Raw genomic sequence first — 20,639 nt, 5'->3', positions numbered from 1 at the left:
GCTCTGTTAGCTGCCCGGCCAGCAGTTTGGTCATCAACTCTACCACCAGCTCCATTTTCACCTCAACAATTACTTCAGTCATTAGCTCAGTCTCCTGTTTAGTCACCCTCAGTTCAGTCACGCTCAGCTCAGTTGCCCTTAGTTCAGTCTCCTGTGTTGCTGCTAGCCAAGTTTCCTGTATTGCCGCTAGCTCAGCCATTAGCAGGGCCTGCACCTCAGCCATGTCTTTTGTCATCAGTCCAGTCTGCAGCTAAGCCTTTAGTTCAACTTCCTGTTCAGTCCATCACTCAGTCGCCCCTAGCTCAGTTACGTGCTCAGTCGCCTTTAGCTCAGCCACTCATTGGTTCAGCCGTCATCTTCAACTACTCATCTTAAGCAGGGAAAACACTTCATAAAAACATTTAATGGTTCTCCAAAGCTGGCCATGTTAGAGACAGTAACTCCCTCCAGGGCCTCCCCAGAGGCTGAGTGCCAACCACCAGCCGACTCTGGACCCCTGGAGGTTAAGACACCAGCGCCAACTACTTCACCTTCCACCTCCGTCCTCTGCTGGGTTTGTTGGTGAACACTTTCAGCTCCCTGAGGACTCCATCCCGCTGTTGCTACCTGAGCCAAACCAATTTGCTGCTCAGCTCCAGCCAGCGTAAGCAATACCAGAGGCTACCGGTTCTGTTCTGTGCTTGCCAGAGGTCCCTGCACCAGCTGGTTCTGCTCTGTATCTGCCAGAGGTCCCTGCAACTGCTGGTTCCTCTCTTTGTCTGCCTTAGGTCCCTGTACTTACTGGGTCTGCGTCTGTCTCCGCTGGAGGGTCGGAGGGTCCCATCCAGTCATCTGCCTCCGCTGGAGAGTCCGAGGGATAACCTCAGCTGTCTTCTGCATCCACTGGAAGGTCTCAGGAACCACTCCAGCCATCGCCCTCGCCTGCTACGCCACCTCGTCTGGTCCAGCCTTGTCTGGTCCAGTGGTTGCGACACTGTCTTCCAATCCAGCCTCTTCTGGTCCTGTGGTTGCTACACTGCTGTTTGATCCATGTCAAGCACCTCAACATGGCCTCTGGCTGGATTTCATTGCTGTTGAGGGCAACTCCTGAAACGAGGTCATTACTGCCATTGCCTTCTGCACGGCCGGCCTCCGGACCAGCTTTTCACACAGTGGGCATCCTGAGCTGAACCTTTTTGGACTATTGTGCTCATGGCCTACGGGTCAACCCTTGAACCATCAGTGAACTGTTCCCTGAGCTCCTGCGTTTCTCATGGACTTTCTGTTTTCGCCTTTTGGGTCCTCAGTTATTCCTCTACACAGCTCACTCCGCTAGCCGGGAGAAGTTGTTGAAATACAGCAGGAGCAAAATAATCACGTAGAGTGCAATGATCGCAAAAACAGCAATGAGGATTATCTATATGAACAATTTGTCCAAACATCCACGTCTGCACCTGAAAGTTATCCATTTCTACGAATAAAATGTAAACATGATTGGATTTATTATAATGTGTAAAGTATCAGTGTATTAAGAAGAGAAACTGCTCTTACCTACAATGTTCTTCTACAGGATGTTCAGCTTGTTGGCTCTGGAGTTGACCAAAGGGTGCTTCATTGTGAGCTTTCTAAGGAGCTTGGAAGGAAAAGCGCCTGGATTTCATTAAGTTGCTTGCTGATGTTTCACCTCTCTACCAAGAAGCTTCTTCAGTTCTAAGGTCAAACTTATTGCTTATTGCACTGTAGAGGCTGGTGAGAAACAGTATTTCGTTTCAGGCTGGGTAACACCATACGAAATGACAATAAACTTCTTGAGTCTTGAAATGGTGGAGAATCCCAGATTTAAGTCCTAAAGGAGTGACCCCCAGGGGGTCTACGATGACCTAAACTAGGATGACCTGAATTACTGAGAACCTTCACAGATTTATTGTGAACAACACTTCACATTTGCATTTCCACTAATTGGAGCACAAATAATTTTTAATATCTACAGCATCAGTTAAAACCAATAAATCTGAGAAGTCAAACGCATAAAGAATAAACAATAAAACACACCTGCTATGGTCGATGTTCTTTTTCTGTTGTTTTTGTTTTGTTTTGTTTTGTTTTTTGTTTTTTGTTTTTTTTGGGGGGGGGGGGATCAATTTCTAAAAACACACTGCATACAGAAAAAAGTAAAAAAAAATTACCTTAATATCTTTCAATAATTGATTAAGATTTCTTTTCTATGGGTTGATTTAGGAAATGGGATGGGGGAAAAAAATGAAAATATTAGACATTTCATTGCCAAAACTGGATTGAAAAAAACTGAATAATTAGTTATTTAGATAGAAGAAACTGTAATTGGGCTTACCATTGAACACATCACAATGTTGTTAATTGTAATCAGGTATAATTTGTGAGGACTTTTATTTGTGTTAATTCAGCTAATGTTATTAATGACATCTGCATATCATGCCTATATAAAATGTGAGTTATTTGGAATTACAGCTTGGAAATGAAATCCATGACTAATGATTGTAGAACAAAGACACATCATTTTCAAATTGAACAGAAAAATCTTTATTGATTTTATTTTTCTCCATTTGGCATTTGTTATAAACAACGTATGTATGTCAATATTTGTCTTTTTTTAAACAACTATTATTTTAGAGGTAAAAAAATAAAAACAATACTTAAACTTAACAAAAAAACTTGCATGATCAAAGTGAGTAAAATGTAAGAACAAAAACAAAAAAAAACAGAGCGACTGTGTAAAATCAGTAACAAAACAACTCACATGATCACAAAGGTCTTGAAAATTTAGTATAATTCAAAAATTGAAACCAAAGAACTCTGAGATCAACAGGATCTAACATTCACATTCTCACTCTGGACATGACCTCCTTGTGTTGTCATTGTGTTCTCATTCCTTCCTCTGTTGTATCTCCTGATCTCAAATCGTTTTTTTCTTTAACCGTGGTCTCCATCTGTGGTCCCTGTTCCTTTATGTCTGTGTCCTCTGTGCTGAGTGCTTTGTCTTTATCTGTAGTCGTTGTATGTTGCCCATTTTCATCTTCAGCTATGTCAATTGTGCTCAATCCTTTGTTCTTTTCCTTATTTTTTCTTGTAACTTCCCTGAGTCTTTGTATGACTTTTTGTCTTTTGTGTGTATCTTTAGGTGCCTCTTTAGTCTTGTGACTTCTGAGCATCTTTGGACTTAACAACTGTCTTGCAGTCAGGCTCTTTGGTCTTTTTCTTTCTTGCTTGTTGCCCTTTTGCTTTGTTTCTTTTCTTTCATCACACTTCGCCAAAGAGCTTTTCTTCATTAGAGACCTTTTCCTCTTTTTTGGGTGTGCCACTGGAGACTCATAGCTAGTCCCAGGGCCATCTTCTTTTACTCTAACTGTGTCTTTGTTTTCAGTTGTTCCTTCTGCTCTCAAATCATTTTTTTCTTTACCCATGGTCTCCATCTGTGGTCCCTGTTCCTTTATGTCTTTGTCCTCTGTTCTCAGTGCTTTGTCTTTGTCTGTAGTTTCTATCTCTGTTCTCATTCCTTCCTCTGTTGTTCCTTCTGCTCTCAAATCATTTTTTTCTTTACCCATGGTCTCCATCTGTGGTCCCTGTTCCTTTATGTCTTTGTCCTCTGTTCTCAGTGCTTTGTCTTTGTCTGTAGTTTCTATCTCTGTTCTCATTCCTTCCTCTGTTGTTCCTTCTGATCTCAAATCATTTTTTTCTTTACCCATGGTCTCCATCTGTGGTCCCTGTTCCTTTATGTCTTTGTCCTCTGTTCTCAGTGCTTTGTCTTTGTCTGTAGTTTCTATCTCTGTTCTCATTCCTTCCTCTGTTGTTCCTTCTGCTCTCAAATCATTTTTTTCTTTACCCATGGTCTCCATCTGTGGTCCCTGTTCCTTTATGTCTTTGTCCTCTGTTCTCAGTGCTTTGTCTTTGTCTGTAGTTTCTATCTCTGTTCTCATTCCTTCCTCTGTTGTTCCTTCTGCTCTCAAATCATTTTTTTCTTTACCCATGGTCTCCATCTGTGGTCCCTGTTCCTTTATGTCTTTGTCCTCTGTTCTCAGTGCTTTGTCTTTGTCTGTAGTTTCTATCTCTGTTCTCATTCCTTCCTCTGTTGTTCCTTCTGCTCTCAAATCATTTTTTTCTTTACCCATGGTCTCCATCTGTGGTCCCTGTTCCTTTATGTCTTTGTCCACTGTGCTGAGTGCTTTGTCTTTATCTGTATTCTCTGTCTGTGTTCTCATTCCTTCCTCTGTTGTATCTCCTGATCTCAAATCGTTTTTTTCTTTAACCGTGGTCTCCATCTGTGGTCCCTGTTCCTTTATGTCTGTGTCCTCTGTGCTGAGTGCTTTGTCTTTATCTGTAGTCGCTGTATGTTGCCCATTTTCATCTTCAGCTATGTCAATTGTGCTCAATCCTTTGTTCTTTTTCTTATTTTTTCTTGTAACTTCTCTGAGTCTTTGTATGACTTTTTGTCTTTTGTTGGTATCTTTAGGTGCCTCTTTAGTCTTGTGACTTCTGAGCATCTTTGGACTTAACAACTGTCTTGCAGTCAGGCTCTTTGGTCTTTTTCTTTCTTGCTTGTTGCCCTTTTGCTTTGTTTCTTTGCTTTCATCACACTTCGCCAAAGAGCTTTTCTTCATTAGAGACCTTTTCCTCTTTTTTGGGTGTGCCACTGGAGACTCATAGCTAGTCCCAGGGCCATCTTCTTTTACTCTAACTGTGTCTTTGTTTTCAGTTGTTCCTTCTGCTCTCAAATCATTTTTTTCTTTACCCATGGTCTCCATCTGTGGTCCCTGTTCCTTTATGTCTGTGTCCCCTGTTCTCAGTGCTTTGTCTTTATCTGTAGTCACTGTGTGTTGCCCATTTTCATCTTCAGCTATGTCATTTGTGCTCAATCCTTTCTGTTTTTCTGTAGTCTCTGTCTGTGTTGTCATTCCTTCCTCTGTTGTTCCTTCTGATCTCAAATTGCATTTTCCCTCGGTTGTTGTCTTTGTCTGTGGTCCATGTTTATCTCTGCCTATGTCCTCTGTGCTCATTCCTTTTATTTTTTTTGTAGTTTTTCTCACTAGTCCACTGGAAACTTCTTGGTCTATGTCAGTTGTGTTCAACAAGGGACCATTTTCATCTTCAGCTTTGTCTTCTTCATTATCTGTAGTTACTGTTTGCATACTGCTTTCATTTTCACTCAAACTTTCTGGCCTCAAGGCTTCATTGTCTTCATCTATTGTCTCTGTCTGTGTTTGGTTCACACCCTCAGTTGCTTCCTTTGGTCTAACAACTTTTTGTATTTGTGTTTGGATTGCAATTCTTTCTGACATAATTTTAGGAGATTCCCAACATTTATTCTTGTTTTTAAGAAATTGAGTACGACTATAGAAATGTCCTGTGTCCTTTGTGGCTTTTCCTTTTCCTTTAGCATTATCTTTACCTTTGGTGGTTCCCAATGTACCTGCTGCTGTAAGGTCAATGTGTTCACAGTTATCATCATAATCTTCACCTTCACTACTCTCTGTAGTCACCATCTCTGACATATCTTCATCACCTGTTGTGTCTTCTTGTACCCTCACTTTTGCTCTTGCCCTGCCACTCTGTTTATGTGGGTGTTTTCCAGATGTGTTTCCTGCTGCCGGGTCAATGATTTTCCTGACTTCATTGTTACTTTCATCTTTGCTGCTGTCTGTGTCAATGGTGTTTGCGTGCTGTTTGGTCTTCTTTTTCACAATTTCTTCTCTTGTGGCATTTTGACTAGACTTTCTTTTCTTCGGTCCAGCATATCTTCTCTGCAACACATCTTTATTGTCTTCTGAGGTTGTAGATTCCTCAGAGTCTCTGGTTCTATTGTTCACAGCAAGTGCCTTTGCAGCATTGTTGCGGCACTTGAAGGCTTCGTCAAAGTTTAAATCTGCCTCATAAAACCTTGCTGCAGTTGCATCAGAATGGCACATCATCCGGTGGACTTGTACCTTGCTTTGGGTTCCCAAGAATCTCCCACTCTACAAATGTAAACATTAAATAATGTTATTAATTGCACTAACTTTTGACATTTTCAAGATTTGCAGAGCTAAGGACAGAACCACAAAAAGAAGTACAACAGAAGACAATATAAAGAAAAAGAAATGTCCTTCCAACATTAAAACACTGGGAGTAGAACCAGGAAGGGTGACTGTTTTATATCATCCCTCTAAGAGGATAGGAAGGTAAAAACACTGAATCACCATAAAGTGGAAACTACTCACAAAAGTGCTGATGCTGCTCCTAATCATAGAGAAGGTTGGTTTTCCTGGGATACCAAACTTCCTCCATGCATCTTGAAATGATGTCAGCATCTTAGAATAAGGCCCTCCATTGGTGTTGGCAAAAATCAATTGTGATGATACACCAGGGTATCTGTGGCGGTGGTACACAAAGCGGTGAAACCATATGTATTCGTCTTTCGTTAGGGGAACAAGTGCATGGCCAAATGTTTCTTTGGTCTTGTGCTCTTTTACCTGTAAAAGAATCAGCAATTAAATTACATTGCACACAGTCATTGATGTCGCTGGTAAGAAAACATCTTTAATCAGGGAGAGAAATCATTTCTTAATGACTTTACTCTGATTATCCGCCGGCCATCACCATCCGCTTCAGCAGTGCCAACTTCCTCAACTGTCATATTTGATATGACGGCTCTTCTGTGTCCAGTTGTGCAGATGACAAATCCAGCCAGAAGACCATAGAACCAGTCTAGGTTCTCAGTTGTGGGATTTTTCTCAAGCTCGACTATTAAGTAACATAGAGGTTGCACGGTAAGACACAAGGGATAGTTGAGCATATCCCTTATATTGCTATATACTCCCCCTAATATAATCCTATATAAACATCACAAATGCTACTGTTTGTATATGTATTATATATTTGAACAAAAATCAAAAGTCCAACAAGTGATTATAAATGAGCAGTCTGTTATAATTGAAAGCAAAAAGTTCTGTCATATATTTCTGTAAATCTGAGATTCTGAACTATATATACATACAGATTACAGCTGGTAAGCAAATATTATAAAATAATTCTCATTAGCAGAGATATTATTGGGGTTATTAGAGTTGTCCTTATGGAGAAATGAACTAAACACTTACCAAGTGCTTCAGGGATGTGTGTGGTGGCCTTCTTGAGAAAATCAGTGATGTGGACAGGATCTACAAGCATTTCTAAAAGACACAGAATGTTTTTATGTTCCTGTAGCTCCAGTCATGCTCATTCATGCTGCACGCAATGATGTAAATATAAAACAGGTTGTAGTTTAGACCTAATTTTTTTCAAAAAATTATTTTGTAAGAAAGAAGAACTGGCAATCAGTGCTCACAGTATATGAAAATGAATTGGATTGCCATTTTGAACTTAAATCTTACTTTCCAATCCAGAATACTAACCCTTTCAATTTATTTATCCTACTTCCTAAACTTTCCATGTTTACCAAGCTTAGTACTGAATATAACACATTCATGTTAAAAAAGGAAATATCAATATCCTAAATTTTGATAGTCTCATTTCCTTGACCATTTTAGTCTTTGTGTTTTTTGACTGTATAGTTCATTTTATCATTAGGTATCTTTAATTTGATTACTAGTTTGCTTATTGTTTAGATATTTTATGTTTTTTCTTTCTGCATTTGTATGTTTAGTTATGTGTTCCCACTGGTTAGTTGCTGGTCACGTCTCCTGTTTTTGGTGCCAATTTTCTGTTGTTTAGTTGAACTTTTACCCCTCACTTTCAACCTACCACAGATGTAGACAATTTTGTTGTCTACATCTGTGGTAGGTTCCCCCTGCTTTCTTTCCTTCCTCCTGACCTTTGTATACAAATAAGTATCCATGGTGTGCCTCTGTTTCCTTGTGGTGACAGACTGTTTTCCCATGTAGAAAGTAGATAAAAAGAAAGTAAACAGAAACTAGAAAATGAAGCCTAACAACTCTGCATTTCCTAGTTTCTGTTTACTTTCTATTTTGTACATTGTATACAGTGGTACTTCTGAAATATCATTGTTTGTCCGCTATATGATATGTTGAAGTGAAATTGCTGATCCGAGCAACCAATGATTCATAAAGAAAAACCATGAAAATTATCAGGGCTGCACAAACTTTTGCATGCCACTGTGTATATACAGCAGAGAAAATATATACTTGTATACAATTTATACTTTAGATTATAACATTTTGAGTCCTCCTTCCTCACTAAATCACAGTAATGACATTATGACATTTATATACAGATGTATTTATTACACATGCTAGGTAACGACAGTGATGAATAAGTAGTAAAGTTGGATCTTACGTGATTTTTTGATCCGGATGGCTTGCATGTGGGTTTGTAACTCCCTTCTGCTCTTCTTCATCTCCGACTGAAGTGCAAATAAAGTCCCCTTTAAATCCTTACGGGAGGCTCTGACCTCTGGCAGTTGTGCATCAATCAGAAATTTCAAGAACGCCCTCACATTTCCAATCCGAATCCTTTTGGTTGTCACGGCATGTTTATTCAGATAAGTTGTCCATCTAAAAAAGGCACAAACAAACACAAATCAGTAATCACTTTAGTATTATTGAGATTACTGGACTAAAATATCACAGATATTTGTAAAAATGTACTCAGTCAGTCTTTCTCTGTTGTCCATAAATGCAAACGTCATTGCAGGGACTTGATTGTGAGACATGAAATATGCCCAGGCACGGACATGATGGACCCGTTGTTTGGCATTTTCAACGTCCCTTTTACTTGTTCCACAAATGTGCTGAAACCAAGCATTCAGGACTTTCTCTGTTTAAAATAAAGTGTAGTAACAACATAGCAATTAGAAGTGTCATGACAAACTGATGATGTACAGAAAACATTCTTCTAATTGAATTGGTTGACAATGATATTAGCAAGATATTGCTAATTAGCAGGATTTAACTTCCTCGATAGAATTCAATTAAATTCCATTCAAGTCACAACAACATTTGCCTCAAGGCACTTTATACTTTAAGATAGAGCCTACAATAATAAATAGAACAACCAGTTATCCAAATTCACATTACACTACACAACAAAAAACACTTTTGCTAAATAATTCATACCAAATTTAGGAAGCCGGGCTGTTGGGTCAGGTTTATGTCTTTCAAATTTCTGGCGCTTTGGGGGGTTGAGGGGTTTGAGGCCCAGTTTATCCTTAGTGGATTTCAGTCTTTTCAGTTTACTTTTCAGTTGTTGTAGTTTCAAATGCAGTTCTTTGCAGTTTTTGCAAGTCTGATGTTGGACTTGAGCATCATCTGACTGATTGACAGGGGAATGGACTGAGCTTTCTTCTCTAATCTCTGCAGATTCTTCACTGCTATCACTGCTATCACTTCGCTCCTCTTGATCACTGCTTTCAGTCAGCTGCTCTATGTCCAGTGAGGTCACCATTGGAGGCTGTGGATTTGAACGTCTGAGAGCTTTGAGGGCTTTCAGATTAGCCAATCGTTTCGCTGTCCTCATTACTTTCTTCTGATCTGATTTCTGAAAGGGTATAAACAATAGAACAGCAATGTTTGAGAAAGTTAGTGAAACATGTCACATAAGAATGCATTCTAATTTAACAACAAAATGTAAGCTATACAAAACACTAACCTCAATCTCACAGTGGACATTTTCCAAGTGCTTGTCCAGTCTTATACGGCTTTTAGCTTTACATACTGGACAGTCCAGCCTGCCCCTGTAACTGCATATCACATCCAGTTTGACAAATGTAACTACAACTACCACTTTAAATTGTTGCATTTTTTGTCATATACTGTATGACAGTGACTTACACTGTAGAGCAGTAATTTAGCAGTAAATGAAATTCTTCTTTGTTTACAACATGGTGGTATTTTTTTAAATGCTGCCCAACTGCAACATATGGAACAGAGCATATTGGGCATTCTGTCATCTGACGTGGCATTTTTCCTGTAGAGAAGAATACACATCAGAACAGCCTAATTAATTTTTTGCCCACAAGTCTTCAAATTTAGGAGTATACGTCCCAATACTTGAAAAATAAGAAGAGAAATATAAGTAAACCTTGATATATATAAAAAGCCTACCACTTTGAATTGGAATCAGGAGTTTGGTGGCATTTTGATGGCAGTGGGAAGGAAGAACTCCCTTTTAAATGGACGGTTTTTTAAGATTTGGAAGCATCGCAGATATGTGTTCTTAAAGAATTTCAAGGGTCAATGTCTCTATGTGCTGATTTCTGTATGCGTACTTATTTACTGTAGGGCTATGTTCCTTTTTTATTTGACAAAAATAATCTGCCTAGCAGGCAGATGAAGTCTAAAAAATGATACGCAGATAGTACGATTAAAATAAATTCAATGGGTGCTAACAGACAATTTCATAGGTCTTAATGTGTGGTGCTACAAGGTATAAAAGTATGAACAAAATAAAAACATTTTATTACTCACTTCTTTCTTGACTGTGACAATATTTCACCATTCGCATAGGAATTAGGATGGAAATATAGAAAAACGAAATAAGAATAATGGGAAACAGGGAAATTAAAATCTTTTAAACATTAGTGATTTATATTTAATAGTTGGAATTTTAGTATTTAAATGTCACAAAAGAGATTAGGGATTGGGATCTTACAGTTGGAAGGACTTAGTGAATTTTATCCCAACTTACCTCTATGCAATTCCACAATCTTCAACTGAAACACTAACAGCTCTGCATATAACCTACGGGGATCTTAGCATTCAGATCTTCCAACCCATCATGCCCTCTGCTTTGATCATGTGATTTCTTACCAATAGTGTATATCTGAACTTGGAATGGAGGATTACCCGTTTGGAATTTTACATGTAACTTAACTAACATAATTTGCATATCTTCCTTTGGGGATGTTGTTAGTGCGAATTATCACTCGTTTAAATGTATTTCTTATATTATAAAATGAGGTTCAATTTTGAACCTAGAATTCCTTTTTAGCATATATTGCATTTGTAATTTGGCAAAAAAAACCACCCAAAAAACAACAATTCCCCTCTCACTCGTAAGGGTGAGTTGGTCTGTCCTTCAAGCTCAGGTCTGCTATAAGAGGCCCGGGAGCTTGAGGGCCCTGTGCAGTATTCAATTCATTTCAGGTCAATTTTATTTATATCGTGCCAAATCACAACAACGGTCACCTCAAGGTGCTTTATATTGTAAGATAGACCCTAAAATAATACATACAAAAGATGATTGAGATACAAAAGTATCTTAGCTGTTCCTAGGACTGTGCCCTCTGTATTTCTCAAGCTTCTTGTGTTCCTTCTTCCTGATGTTGCTGTCATTCGGAAATGCTACGTCTAACACTACAGCCATCTTCTTCTGTGATTTCCACAGAAGAAAGAAAACAGTAGTAGTCCAGTCGGTTATCCATCAACATTTTTTCTGTCTGCATCTAGAAGTCCCACAAGATTTTAGTGTAGTCATTCTCCACGACCCTAGTGTGCGTCTCCCATTTTGACTTCCAGGGCATATTGGCACAGATGTTTCTGTGTACTATTCCAGCCACTTGGTTATGGTATTCCATGTATGCCCTACTTGCTAGCATCTTGCACCCTGCTGTTATGTGCTGGATTGTCTCAGGGGCATCTTTACACAGACTTCACATGGGGTTTTGTCTGGTGTGATAGACCCCAGCCTCTATGGATCGTGTCTCAGAGCTTGTGCCTGTGCTGCCATGATTAGGGTTTTGTTAGCAGCTGGATAGCGTATGTATGTATATGATTAATTTGTAGTTGACTTTGACTCTGATACTTTGGGTGTCAGTAGGACTACCAAGACTCTGTATAAGTAAGTATATCATTTTATCTACTTTATTTAGACTTACCCACAACACTGGTCATAATTGTTGTATTGTTCATAATGTTTGCACTCCGTGCTGATTGTCCCTTGGTTGAGACCATGCCTGGATCTAAACCTAGTCAAGCTGGTCATGTCAGTACAGACCACAAGTGTCATGGAGGAGTTTGCTGATGTATTCAAGGGCATATTCCCCGGAGAATTCTCTTCTTTGTTTTTGGCCCACTTTGCACCAGAAAGAGGAAACCAGCGGCTGAACAACAGCAGCACTATTAAGCTTGATAAGCTGTTGTTAGAATTGTTTTAATATTCCTTTCTAGACCAGGATCTTTTTCTACGTAGCTGACGGCTGGTAACTGTGCAGGGGCGGATCTAGCAAAGTTTAGCCAGGGGGGCCGATAGGGCATGAACAGGGAAAAGGGGCACAAAGACATACTTTTCTTTCTTATTCTCATTTAAAATATCTAGCTTTTAATTATTTAATAATTATATGAATCTTACACCCAAAGTTTTAATCTGATGTAAAATGTATAGAAGTCCATTACTGTATATAATAACTGTTAAGTCTAATATACCCTAGTAAGCTGTAGTACTTTTTCCTTTGGGAAAGTACCATCTGTGAATTCTGCAATTCTGTTGAAGAAAGATGTTGAATCTATTTAATTATTCTTGAAAAATAATTTATTTCTGTGAATTTTTTTCACCCTGCATCAAATTAAAGTTGATTACATTGATTAAGCATCATGAGGAAGAGGGTGGTTCCCTATTTTCTTTTGCTGGGAGTTTGCAACCCTATTAGTTAGGTTGCTTAATATTTCTGCTAAGTACTCTTTAAAATACCAGAATAGGAAGGATGGTGCAGGTTTAACTTTATTAGATTGATCAGTGTTGCTGAGCTATGAAATAGTTTGGGTGCAGTGTGTTTTTTTTTTGTTTTTTTTTAAACATACAGGTATAACAGAATCGCTTAAGTGTTGTTGTTGTTTTTTAACTTGAGTATGAACTTATACAAAAAGCAGCAAGATATTAAAAAAACATTTTTGTTGATTAAAAAACACACTATATCGGATTCATATCGGTATCGGCAGATATCCAAATGTATGATATCGGTATCGGTATCGGACATAAAAAAGTGGTATCGTGCCCTCTCTAGTTGTAAGTAAGCTATTAAGACTCGACTGTACACCGTGTTCGTGTTTTCCTCCAAAAACAATAAGTTCCGTTGGAGCAGCCTTTCAACGCCTCTCTCTGTCTCTCGCTAGCAAACTTGACCCAGACAACAAAGTAAAGCTAGTTTTCAGCTACGAGCCCGACACAGAACCCGCCGTATTAGCCAGAGGTCCCTTTACTACGGTTCGGAGCCGCGAACCTTCAGTAACAGTAATAAATCACAGCAATAGTACATTCATGTAGTTGTAAACAGCATGATAATATATTAAGTAATCCAAAGTATTCAGAATACGTTACTCTCATTGAGTAACGTAACGGAATTCGTTACAGAATACATTTTGGGGCATGTATTCTGTAATCTGTAGTGGAATACATTTTAAAAGTAACCTTCCCAACACTGGTCTCAATCCAGAGAAATGTGTCATAGGTGCCACAGAAGTGAGTTACTTTGGACACAAACTCACCCGGGAGGGCATCCAGCCAGACCCAAAGAAACTACAGGCCATCAAGGACATGCCGCCTCCTGAGAATAATAATAATAATAATAATGGATTGCATTTATATAGCGCTTTTTGGGACCCCTCAAAGCGCTTTACAATTCCACTATTCATTCACTCTCACATTCACACACTGGTGGAGGCAGCTACAGCTGTAGCCACAGCTGCCCTGGGGCAGACTGACAGAGGCGAGGCTGCCATATCGCGCCATCGGCCCCTCTGGCCAACACCAGTAGGCAGTAGGTGAAGTGTCTTGCCCAAGGACACAACGACTGAGACTGTCCGAGCCAGGGCTCGAACCGGCAACCTTCCGATTACAAGACGAACTGCCAACTCTTGAGCCACGATCGCCCAATTCAATAAGAATGAGCTCGAGACAATTCTTGGAATGGCAAACTACCTGTCCAGATTCGCACCACGACTATCAGAAGTACCGCTGCGTCAGCTGCTCAAGCAAGACTTGGAGTTCGTCTGGGATCAGAATCACAACAGAGTCTTCCAGCAAATGAAGGATCTCATAACCAGAGAAGCAGGCCCCATACTGGCATACTACGACATGACCAAGGAGCTACGCCTACAGGTAGATGCATCCAAGTATGGTTTGGGAGCTGTGTTGATGCAGGACGGACACCCAATAGCATATTCTTCAAAGACACTGACCCCAACAGTGGTTAACTATGCACAGATCGAAAAAGAAGCGTTTCCACACCTACATATATGGCAGAAGAGTCATCGTCGAGTCGGACCACAAGCCATTGGAGCACATACTGAAGAAGCCAATCTCTGTAGCCCCTGCTCGTCTGCAGCGCATGCTGTTACAGCTGCAGAGATACGACATAGAGATTGTGCACCGGCCCGGAAAAGACATACCTGCAGATGATTCTGCTGTTCAATGTAAGAAAGACCAAAGAATTGACTGAAGACCAGGAAACTTGTGATCCCTGTTTCTATCCAAAGGGTGGAGCACTGTAAATATAAGTACACATTGAAAAAAACATGGATTGGGTAGAAAACACTACTGCACTCTAGAGGGCCCAAGTAATTTTTTGAGGTGGCTGAGGATTTTGTTGATGAGTTTGTTGTGGCCAGTACCATCCTCTTTGCTGTTGCATGCTGGGGCAGCAGGTTGAGGGTTGCAAATGCCAACTGGCTCAATAAACTGGTTCACAAGGCCAGTAATGTTGTGAGGATGGAGTCGGAGTCCCTCAGGCTGGTCTGGGTAAGGCACATGGTGTCCGAAACAAGCACAATGCTGGACAATGCCAGCCACTCCATGACGTGCTGGTCACAGGAGTACGCTCAGTGAAAGGCTGACAAATGCACCACTGAACGACACAAGAAATAATTCCTGCCTTTCGATATCTCTGTGCAACTTCCCCAACTAAAGCCCTGTACACACTGCCATAGTTATACAGCCTTATTATCTGCACATGCTCTACACAGAAAGGGAAATTTTACACCTTTACATTACCTCAATGTCAACTATATATATTTAATTTGTGCAGTATATTGGGGTTTTTATTATTACAACTATTTATACCTATTAGAGCTATTCTGTTATATTTAGTAACCGTATAGTATATTGTATTTATTTAATTTAGTTTGGTCAGTAACTGTTCCTACTGTCTTGGAGCAATTGTGAGAAGTGAGAAAGGAAAATCTTCTTTTAAAAGGACAAAACATCTGGCAGGACGGGGGAGGGACGGCCATTTGCCACGAATGGTTGGGGTGAGATTAATTCATTTATTTAGGTGTGTTTCTGTCAGGAATGCGTATTCTAAAGAAAATTCCCTTGCTGGTAGTGTAGCAAATTGTCATGGTCTGCGGTGGGTGGCTGGAATTTTCGTAAGCCTCCTGAACCTACCTGGGATCCGCCCCTGGACAGGGCCACCTCCTCCAGCTCCCGCACATCTGGAGCCAATTGCAGGCAATCAAGCCAGAGGGATTTAAGCCACACATTGATGTTCATTCACTGCCAGTTCGTCATCAACCCATGTTGGTAACAGGCCCTTATGCTTCAAGTTCTCTCTGTGATTATCTTGTTAACAAGACTTTTTTGTGCTGCAGTTGCTGGATTCACCTTGGCTCACGCTCTACCTCCGGACTCATGATACCAAGCAATCACTTGGAAAATCACTCTGTGCCTCACCTGCCTGCCCTCCTGCCATCACACTCCATCTGAAGACCCCAGATCTCGGGTCAGCCTTGCAACGCCACTAAGCCCCCTGGATTCTCGTCACTCCCCTCTCAACACTCTGTGTCCCCTACTGCAACTAAGAATTGCTATACTTACAACCAGTGTTGGGTAAGTTACTTTAAAATAGTAACTTAGTCACATTACTAGTTACTTCTATCAAAAGTAACTCAGTTACTTCAAGTTACTTGTTACTTTCAAAGTAACTAGTTACTAGGGAAAGTAACTTTGGTTTTACTCAGAATTCTCTTGTTAATGTGTTGCTTCCACAACTTTGCCAGTCTTCTAGCTTGCTTACTTGCCACAAGTGCACTGTGCCACCTACCAATAGAAAGGAAAAGATAATGTGCCTATTTCCACGAGAGAAATCCCACGCCTGGACCGTCATTGACTGCTGCCATGATTCTAGCCTACGTCACAGCGTCATGTGTGCCTTTTACATCCAACACAAAAACTGCAGTCGTGGTGCTTTGATTGTACTCAGAACTCGGAAATTCTGCCTTCTGAATAGGAAGATGTAGGTAACACCAGACTGCAGATGAGCTGCATACAGGGCTGGACTGGGACAAAAAATCAGCCCGGGCATTTTGACTAGAGACTGGCCCACCATTATAGGAAAAATCATAAAGCCTTTGAATGAAAACAAACGCTGTTGTGACAGTGATGTACACTGTTTTGATGGTATATATGCATCAATCTATCAATCCTTTGTAAGATTCAGATTATTATTTTTTAAAAGCGAGACATTTTAAATGAGAATAAGAAAGAAAAGTATTTCTTTGTGCCCACCTCTCCCTGTTAAAGCCCTACCTGCCCCCCTGGCAAAACTTTGCTAGATCCGCACCTGCACAGTTACCAGGTGTTACTACTTAGAAAAGGATCCTGGAGTTATCTGTCTTTCAGAAACAGTTCATAACTTCCCTTCAACTCATTTATGTTACCAAAAAGGTAAACCTGTTTCTCCATCACCTGTTCAGCTCTGATGATTCAGTAAGGACGTCTCCTGATTTCATCTTCATGTTTCTCTCTCACCAGATAACCAAACCGATATCATGACCAGCAGCTTTTTTGCAGCTGTGGCTCCAGCAAACATCAGCTGATACTAGAAATTAATATTAAATAAATTCTAACAACAGCTGATCAAGCTTAAACGTGCTGCTGTTGTTTAACGTGACTGGTTTCCTCTTTCTGGCACAAAGTGGTCGATAAACAAACGAGAGCCGATCAGCTGATCATTGATCAGTTTTCATGATTGAAGTAGAAACGGGAAAGGGGGGGGGGGGGAATGAAAGAAGAGGCAGCTGTGCAGTAAACACAGAATAACTCCAGCTTTGTGTCTTTTTCATTGTAGCTGAATTACGGGACAAACTGTGTTCCTTTTCACCTCAATAAGAAACGCGTAATATTTTCTCTGAAAACCAGACGGGACGATTGGCAACTCTAATAACTTATGAACAAAATAAAGTTCAACATCATTAACTTCATAGCACCCACCCAGCTGTATAGAAACTCCGTCATGCTAGCTAGTACGCAGTACGGAAAAAGTCAGAATAATGAAAATAAACTCCACCTAAACTTGGTTTATATCTGACCCAGATAGACTGCAGGTCATAACTTCTTACCTGAAGTTCAGTTCACACTTGGACCGGCGGCCGCCTCGGGTCTCTTTTCCTTCTGCATCCCCTTTCCCTCATCCACCTGCTGGCCTCCACCACTTGCTAATGTTACAGAATCTGTGGAAGCTCCACGATAGCCACCACACGAAGTAACGAGTAACGAGCCTATCTAAATCCCAGTAACGACTAACGCGTTCCTGATTTTGGCATAATAACTAGTTACCGTGCTCGTTACCACAATAATAACGTAGTTACTGTAACGCGTTACTTAATAACGCGTTAGTCCCAACACTGCTTACAACTTACCACTTCAGAGCTGCCTCCACTACCTCCCTAACTCCACTGTCTTCTCTCTTCAGTGTGACTGTTCCCTGCTCAGCTCCACTCTGCATCTCAGGCCCCATTCCCTCACCCTAGCCACGTTTCCCAGGCCACGCCACGTCAAACTCCACATCTTATTGTTTTTGTCCTTGCTACGTTTCTAGCACTTAAGCCTAATAAAATATTGTTACACCATCTGCTGTCTCTGCTCTGGGTTTCTGCGCCTGAGTCCAGTTCAGTACAGACCACTCGGTCCCGTGACACAAATACTGGTAGCTCCTCATACATAGTTTTAGTTTTAATTCAATATCCTCTCTTTTATAAAATAGATTTTTAAAACGTTTTTTAAATGTTATAAACAATTATTTTAAAATCCAAGTAAACATAAATCCTCTGAAGGTGCAGGCAATGCTGAACAATTTAAAACTTCAGTGTATTTATATTAAATGTAAATAAGGTGATTAAAATTTTTAAGGCAGTATATTTGCTGACAGTTGTTAACTATTTTAAAAAAACTGTCTCTTTCAAAAAATAAGTATATCTTTTGATAAAGAAATATATGCGTGAATATGTAGTTACACTAATGTGTATATGAATGTACTCACTGTTGAGCTTAACTCCCCTTCATGTCCAAAAGACAAATCTGTCTGTCTACAAAATAATGTTTGACTTGTTAAACAATTTGCAGACAGTATGTTCAAAACAAATTCATTATTGGTCTAATCTTAAATTCTTAAAGGTTAAGATGTATACTTCTAAATTTATGATATAATTACAAAATAATTAAAGAATTACTTTGAATGGTGGTAAAATGTGGTGTTTAAACTTTTAGTGATATGTTTTTAATTCTTAGAATAGCTATTACTTGGGATACAAGATTTAGAAGAATTAGGGAATAATATTTAAGGATTGGAAGAATTAGAGATTTGGATGGATGAATAATTGATTTATATTTCACTTATTTTTAAACAAATTTCTAAAAAATGGATTGAGCCCTTCAGCAAAGAAGAACTGTTGAAAAAGATGTTAGTGTTAAAGAATTTAAAGGGTCAATGTCTCTATGCGCTGATTTCTGTATGTGTCCTTATTTACTGTAGGGCTATGTTCCTTTTTGATTTGACACATATAATCTGCCTAGCAGGCAGATGAAGCCTAAAAACATTTTTCACTCAAAATGATACGCAGATAGTACGATTAAAATAAATTCAATGGGTGCTCACAGACAATTACATAGGTCTTAATGTGTGGTGCTACAAGGTATAAAAGTATGAACAAAATAAAAACATTTTGTTACTCACTTGTTTCTTGACTGTGACAATATGTCACCATTCACGTAGGAATTAAGAAAGGAAACCTAAAAAAAATGAAAAAAAAAAAAAAAACGAAATAAGAATAATGGGAAACAGGGAAATTAAAATCTTTTAAACATTAGTGATTTATATTTAATAGTTGGAATTTTAGTATTTAAATGTTACAAAAGAGATTAGGGATTGGGATCTTACAGTTGGAAGGACTTAGTGAATTTTATCCCAACTTACCTCTATGCAATTCCACAATCTTCAACTGAAACACTAACAGCTCTGCATATAACCTACGGGGATCTTGGCATTCAGATCTTCCAACCCATCATGCCCTCTGCTTTGATCATGTGATTTCTTACCAATAGCGTATATCTGAACTTGGAATGGAGGATTACTCGTTTGGAATTTTACATGTAAATAATGTAATTGACTTAATGAACATAATTTGCATATCTTCCTTTGGGAATGTTGTTAGTGCGAAGTATCACTCATTTGAATTTATTACTTATGTTATAAAACAGGTTTCAATTTTGAACCTAGAATTTCTTTTTAGCATAAATCACATTTGAAATTGGCAAAAAACAAAACAAAAACAAAACACAATTCCCCTCTCGCCCATAAGGGAGATCTATCCTACAAGCTCAAATCTGCTACCAGAGGCCTGGGAGCTTGAGGGCCATGCGCAGTATCTTAGCTGTTCCTAGGACTGTGCACTTCTGGACAGAGATCTCAGATGATGTTCCTGGGATCTGCTGGAGCCACTCGCCTAGCTTGAGAGTCAGCACACCTAGTGTTCCAATTACCACTAGGACCACTGTTACATTCACCCACCATTCTTCTTGATCTCTTCTCTGAGACTTCTGTATTTCTCAAGTTTCTTTCTTCCTGATGTTGCTGTCATTCGGAAATGCTACGTTTATCACCACAGCTGTCTTCTTCTTTTATTCCATCACCACTATGTCTGGTTGGTAAGCCATCACCATTTTGTCCGTATACATCTGGAGGTCCCACAAGATTTTAGTTCGGTCATTCTCCACGACCCCAGTGGGAGTCTCCCAATTTGACCTTGGGACTTCCAGGCCGTATTCAGCACAGATGTTTCTGTATAGTTTTCCAGCCACTTGGTTATGGCGTTCCATGTATGCCCTGCCTGCTAGTAGGGGTGGGTTTTGATTATCGATTTATTGGTTAAAATAAATTAAAATTAAAATGTATGTGTGTGTGTGTGTGTGCGTGTGCGTGTGTGTGTGTGTGTGTGTGTGTGTGAACCGTTCGATACAGTGCTTTCGGTTCTGTACGCATATGTATTGAACAATACAACATTTTTTTATTTATTTTATCAACTTTTCTTCTGACGATGCTGTCTGTGTTGAGCGCTCAGTGGATCTGCGTTCGACTACTCTGCCTAGGCAGCACTGTCGAGTGCAGATCCATTGAGCGCAGCGCAAGCTAGCAAGACAGAAGCTAAACTCGTTGCAACATGGCAACTGTCTCAACGCTACCCGAAATTGAACCTCCCCCACCCTCATTCAGATCTGGCGTTTGGAACTATCTTGGTCATCTGAAGCATGACCCTGATGGTAAACGCATCATGGACAAATTAAAACAGTATGTCGGATGTGCCACGCAATGCTCAATTTGTGGGAACTAGTGCGTTAGCGCAGTTAGCTCATTAACATCCAGCCCCAATCACGGGGCAATCCGCAGTAACTTGTTAACAGAGATTTGCCACGTTATGGCATTAATG

At 39.8% G+C, this 20,639-nt stretch overlaps 1 protein-coding gene and 1 pseudogene across 1 annotated transcript; both read right to left on the bottom strand.

The window, feature by feature from the left end:
- Positions 1-1,543: 1,543 nt before the first annotated feature.
- Positions 1,544-18,988, bottom strand: LOC148096114 (uncharacterized). The gene is made up of 11 exons (XM_087835875.1): positions 18,890-18,988; positions 9,777-9,912; positions 9,595-9,685; positions 9,063-9,483; positions 8,595-8,763; positions 8,284-8,501; positions 7,089-7,160; positions 6,566-6,732; positions 6,210-6,461; positions 3,615-5,966; positions 1,544-1,612 (listed from the first exon to the last, which is right to left on the bottom strand). The coding sequence occupies exons 1-11, from the start codon at positions 18,918-18,920 to the stop codon at positions 1,544-1,546; spliced, it is 3,978 nt and encodes a 1,325-aa protein (XP_087692001.1). The 5' UTR covers positions 18,921-18,988.
- A 212-nt stretch (positions 18,989-19,200) lies between these two features.
- On the bottom strand, positions 19,201-20,049 carry LOC148096113 (uncharacterized; annotated as a pseudogene).
- Between the last annotated feature and the right edge of the window lie 590 nt (positions 20,050-20,639).

The sequence above is a fragment of the Neolamprologus brichardi genome, chromosome 23 (genome assembly GCF_056152115.1).
Source record: "Neolamprologus brichardi isolate AB-2024 chromosome 23, ASM5615211v1, whole genome shotgun sequence".
Taxonomy (NCBI): domain Eukaryota; kingdom Metazoa; phylum Chordata; class Actinopteri; order Cichliformes; family Cichlidae; genus Neolamprologus; species Neolamprologus brichardi.
Note: the sequence above shows the minus strand (reverse complement) of the source record. Positions and strands in the feature narration are given on the sequence as shown.

What these genes read in the sequence shown, in the direction of transcription:
- LOC148096114 (XM_087835875.1), bottom strand. Translation starts at nt 18,920, where the DNA reads ATGGTGACATATTGTCACAGTCAAGAAACAA. An exon ending in CTAAATTACTGCTCTACAGT is followed by an intron (nt 9,686 to 9,776) that starts GTAAGTCACTGT and finishes TGTGATATGCAG; the next exon opens with TTACAGGGGCAGGCTGGACT. An exon ending in AAACTACAGACAAAGACAAA is followed by an intron (nt 1,613 to 3,614) that starts GCACTGAGAACA and finishes TTTCCTTCCAAG; the next exon opens with CTCCTTAGAAAGCTCACAAT.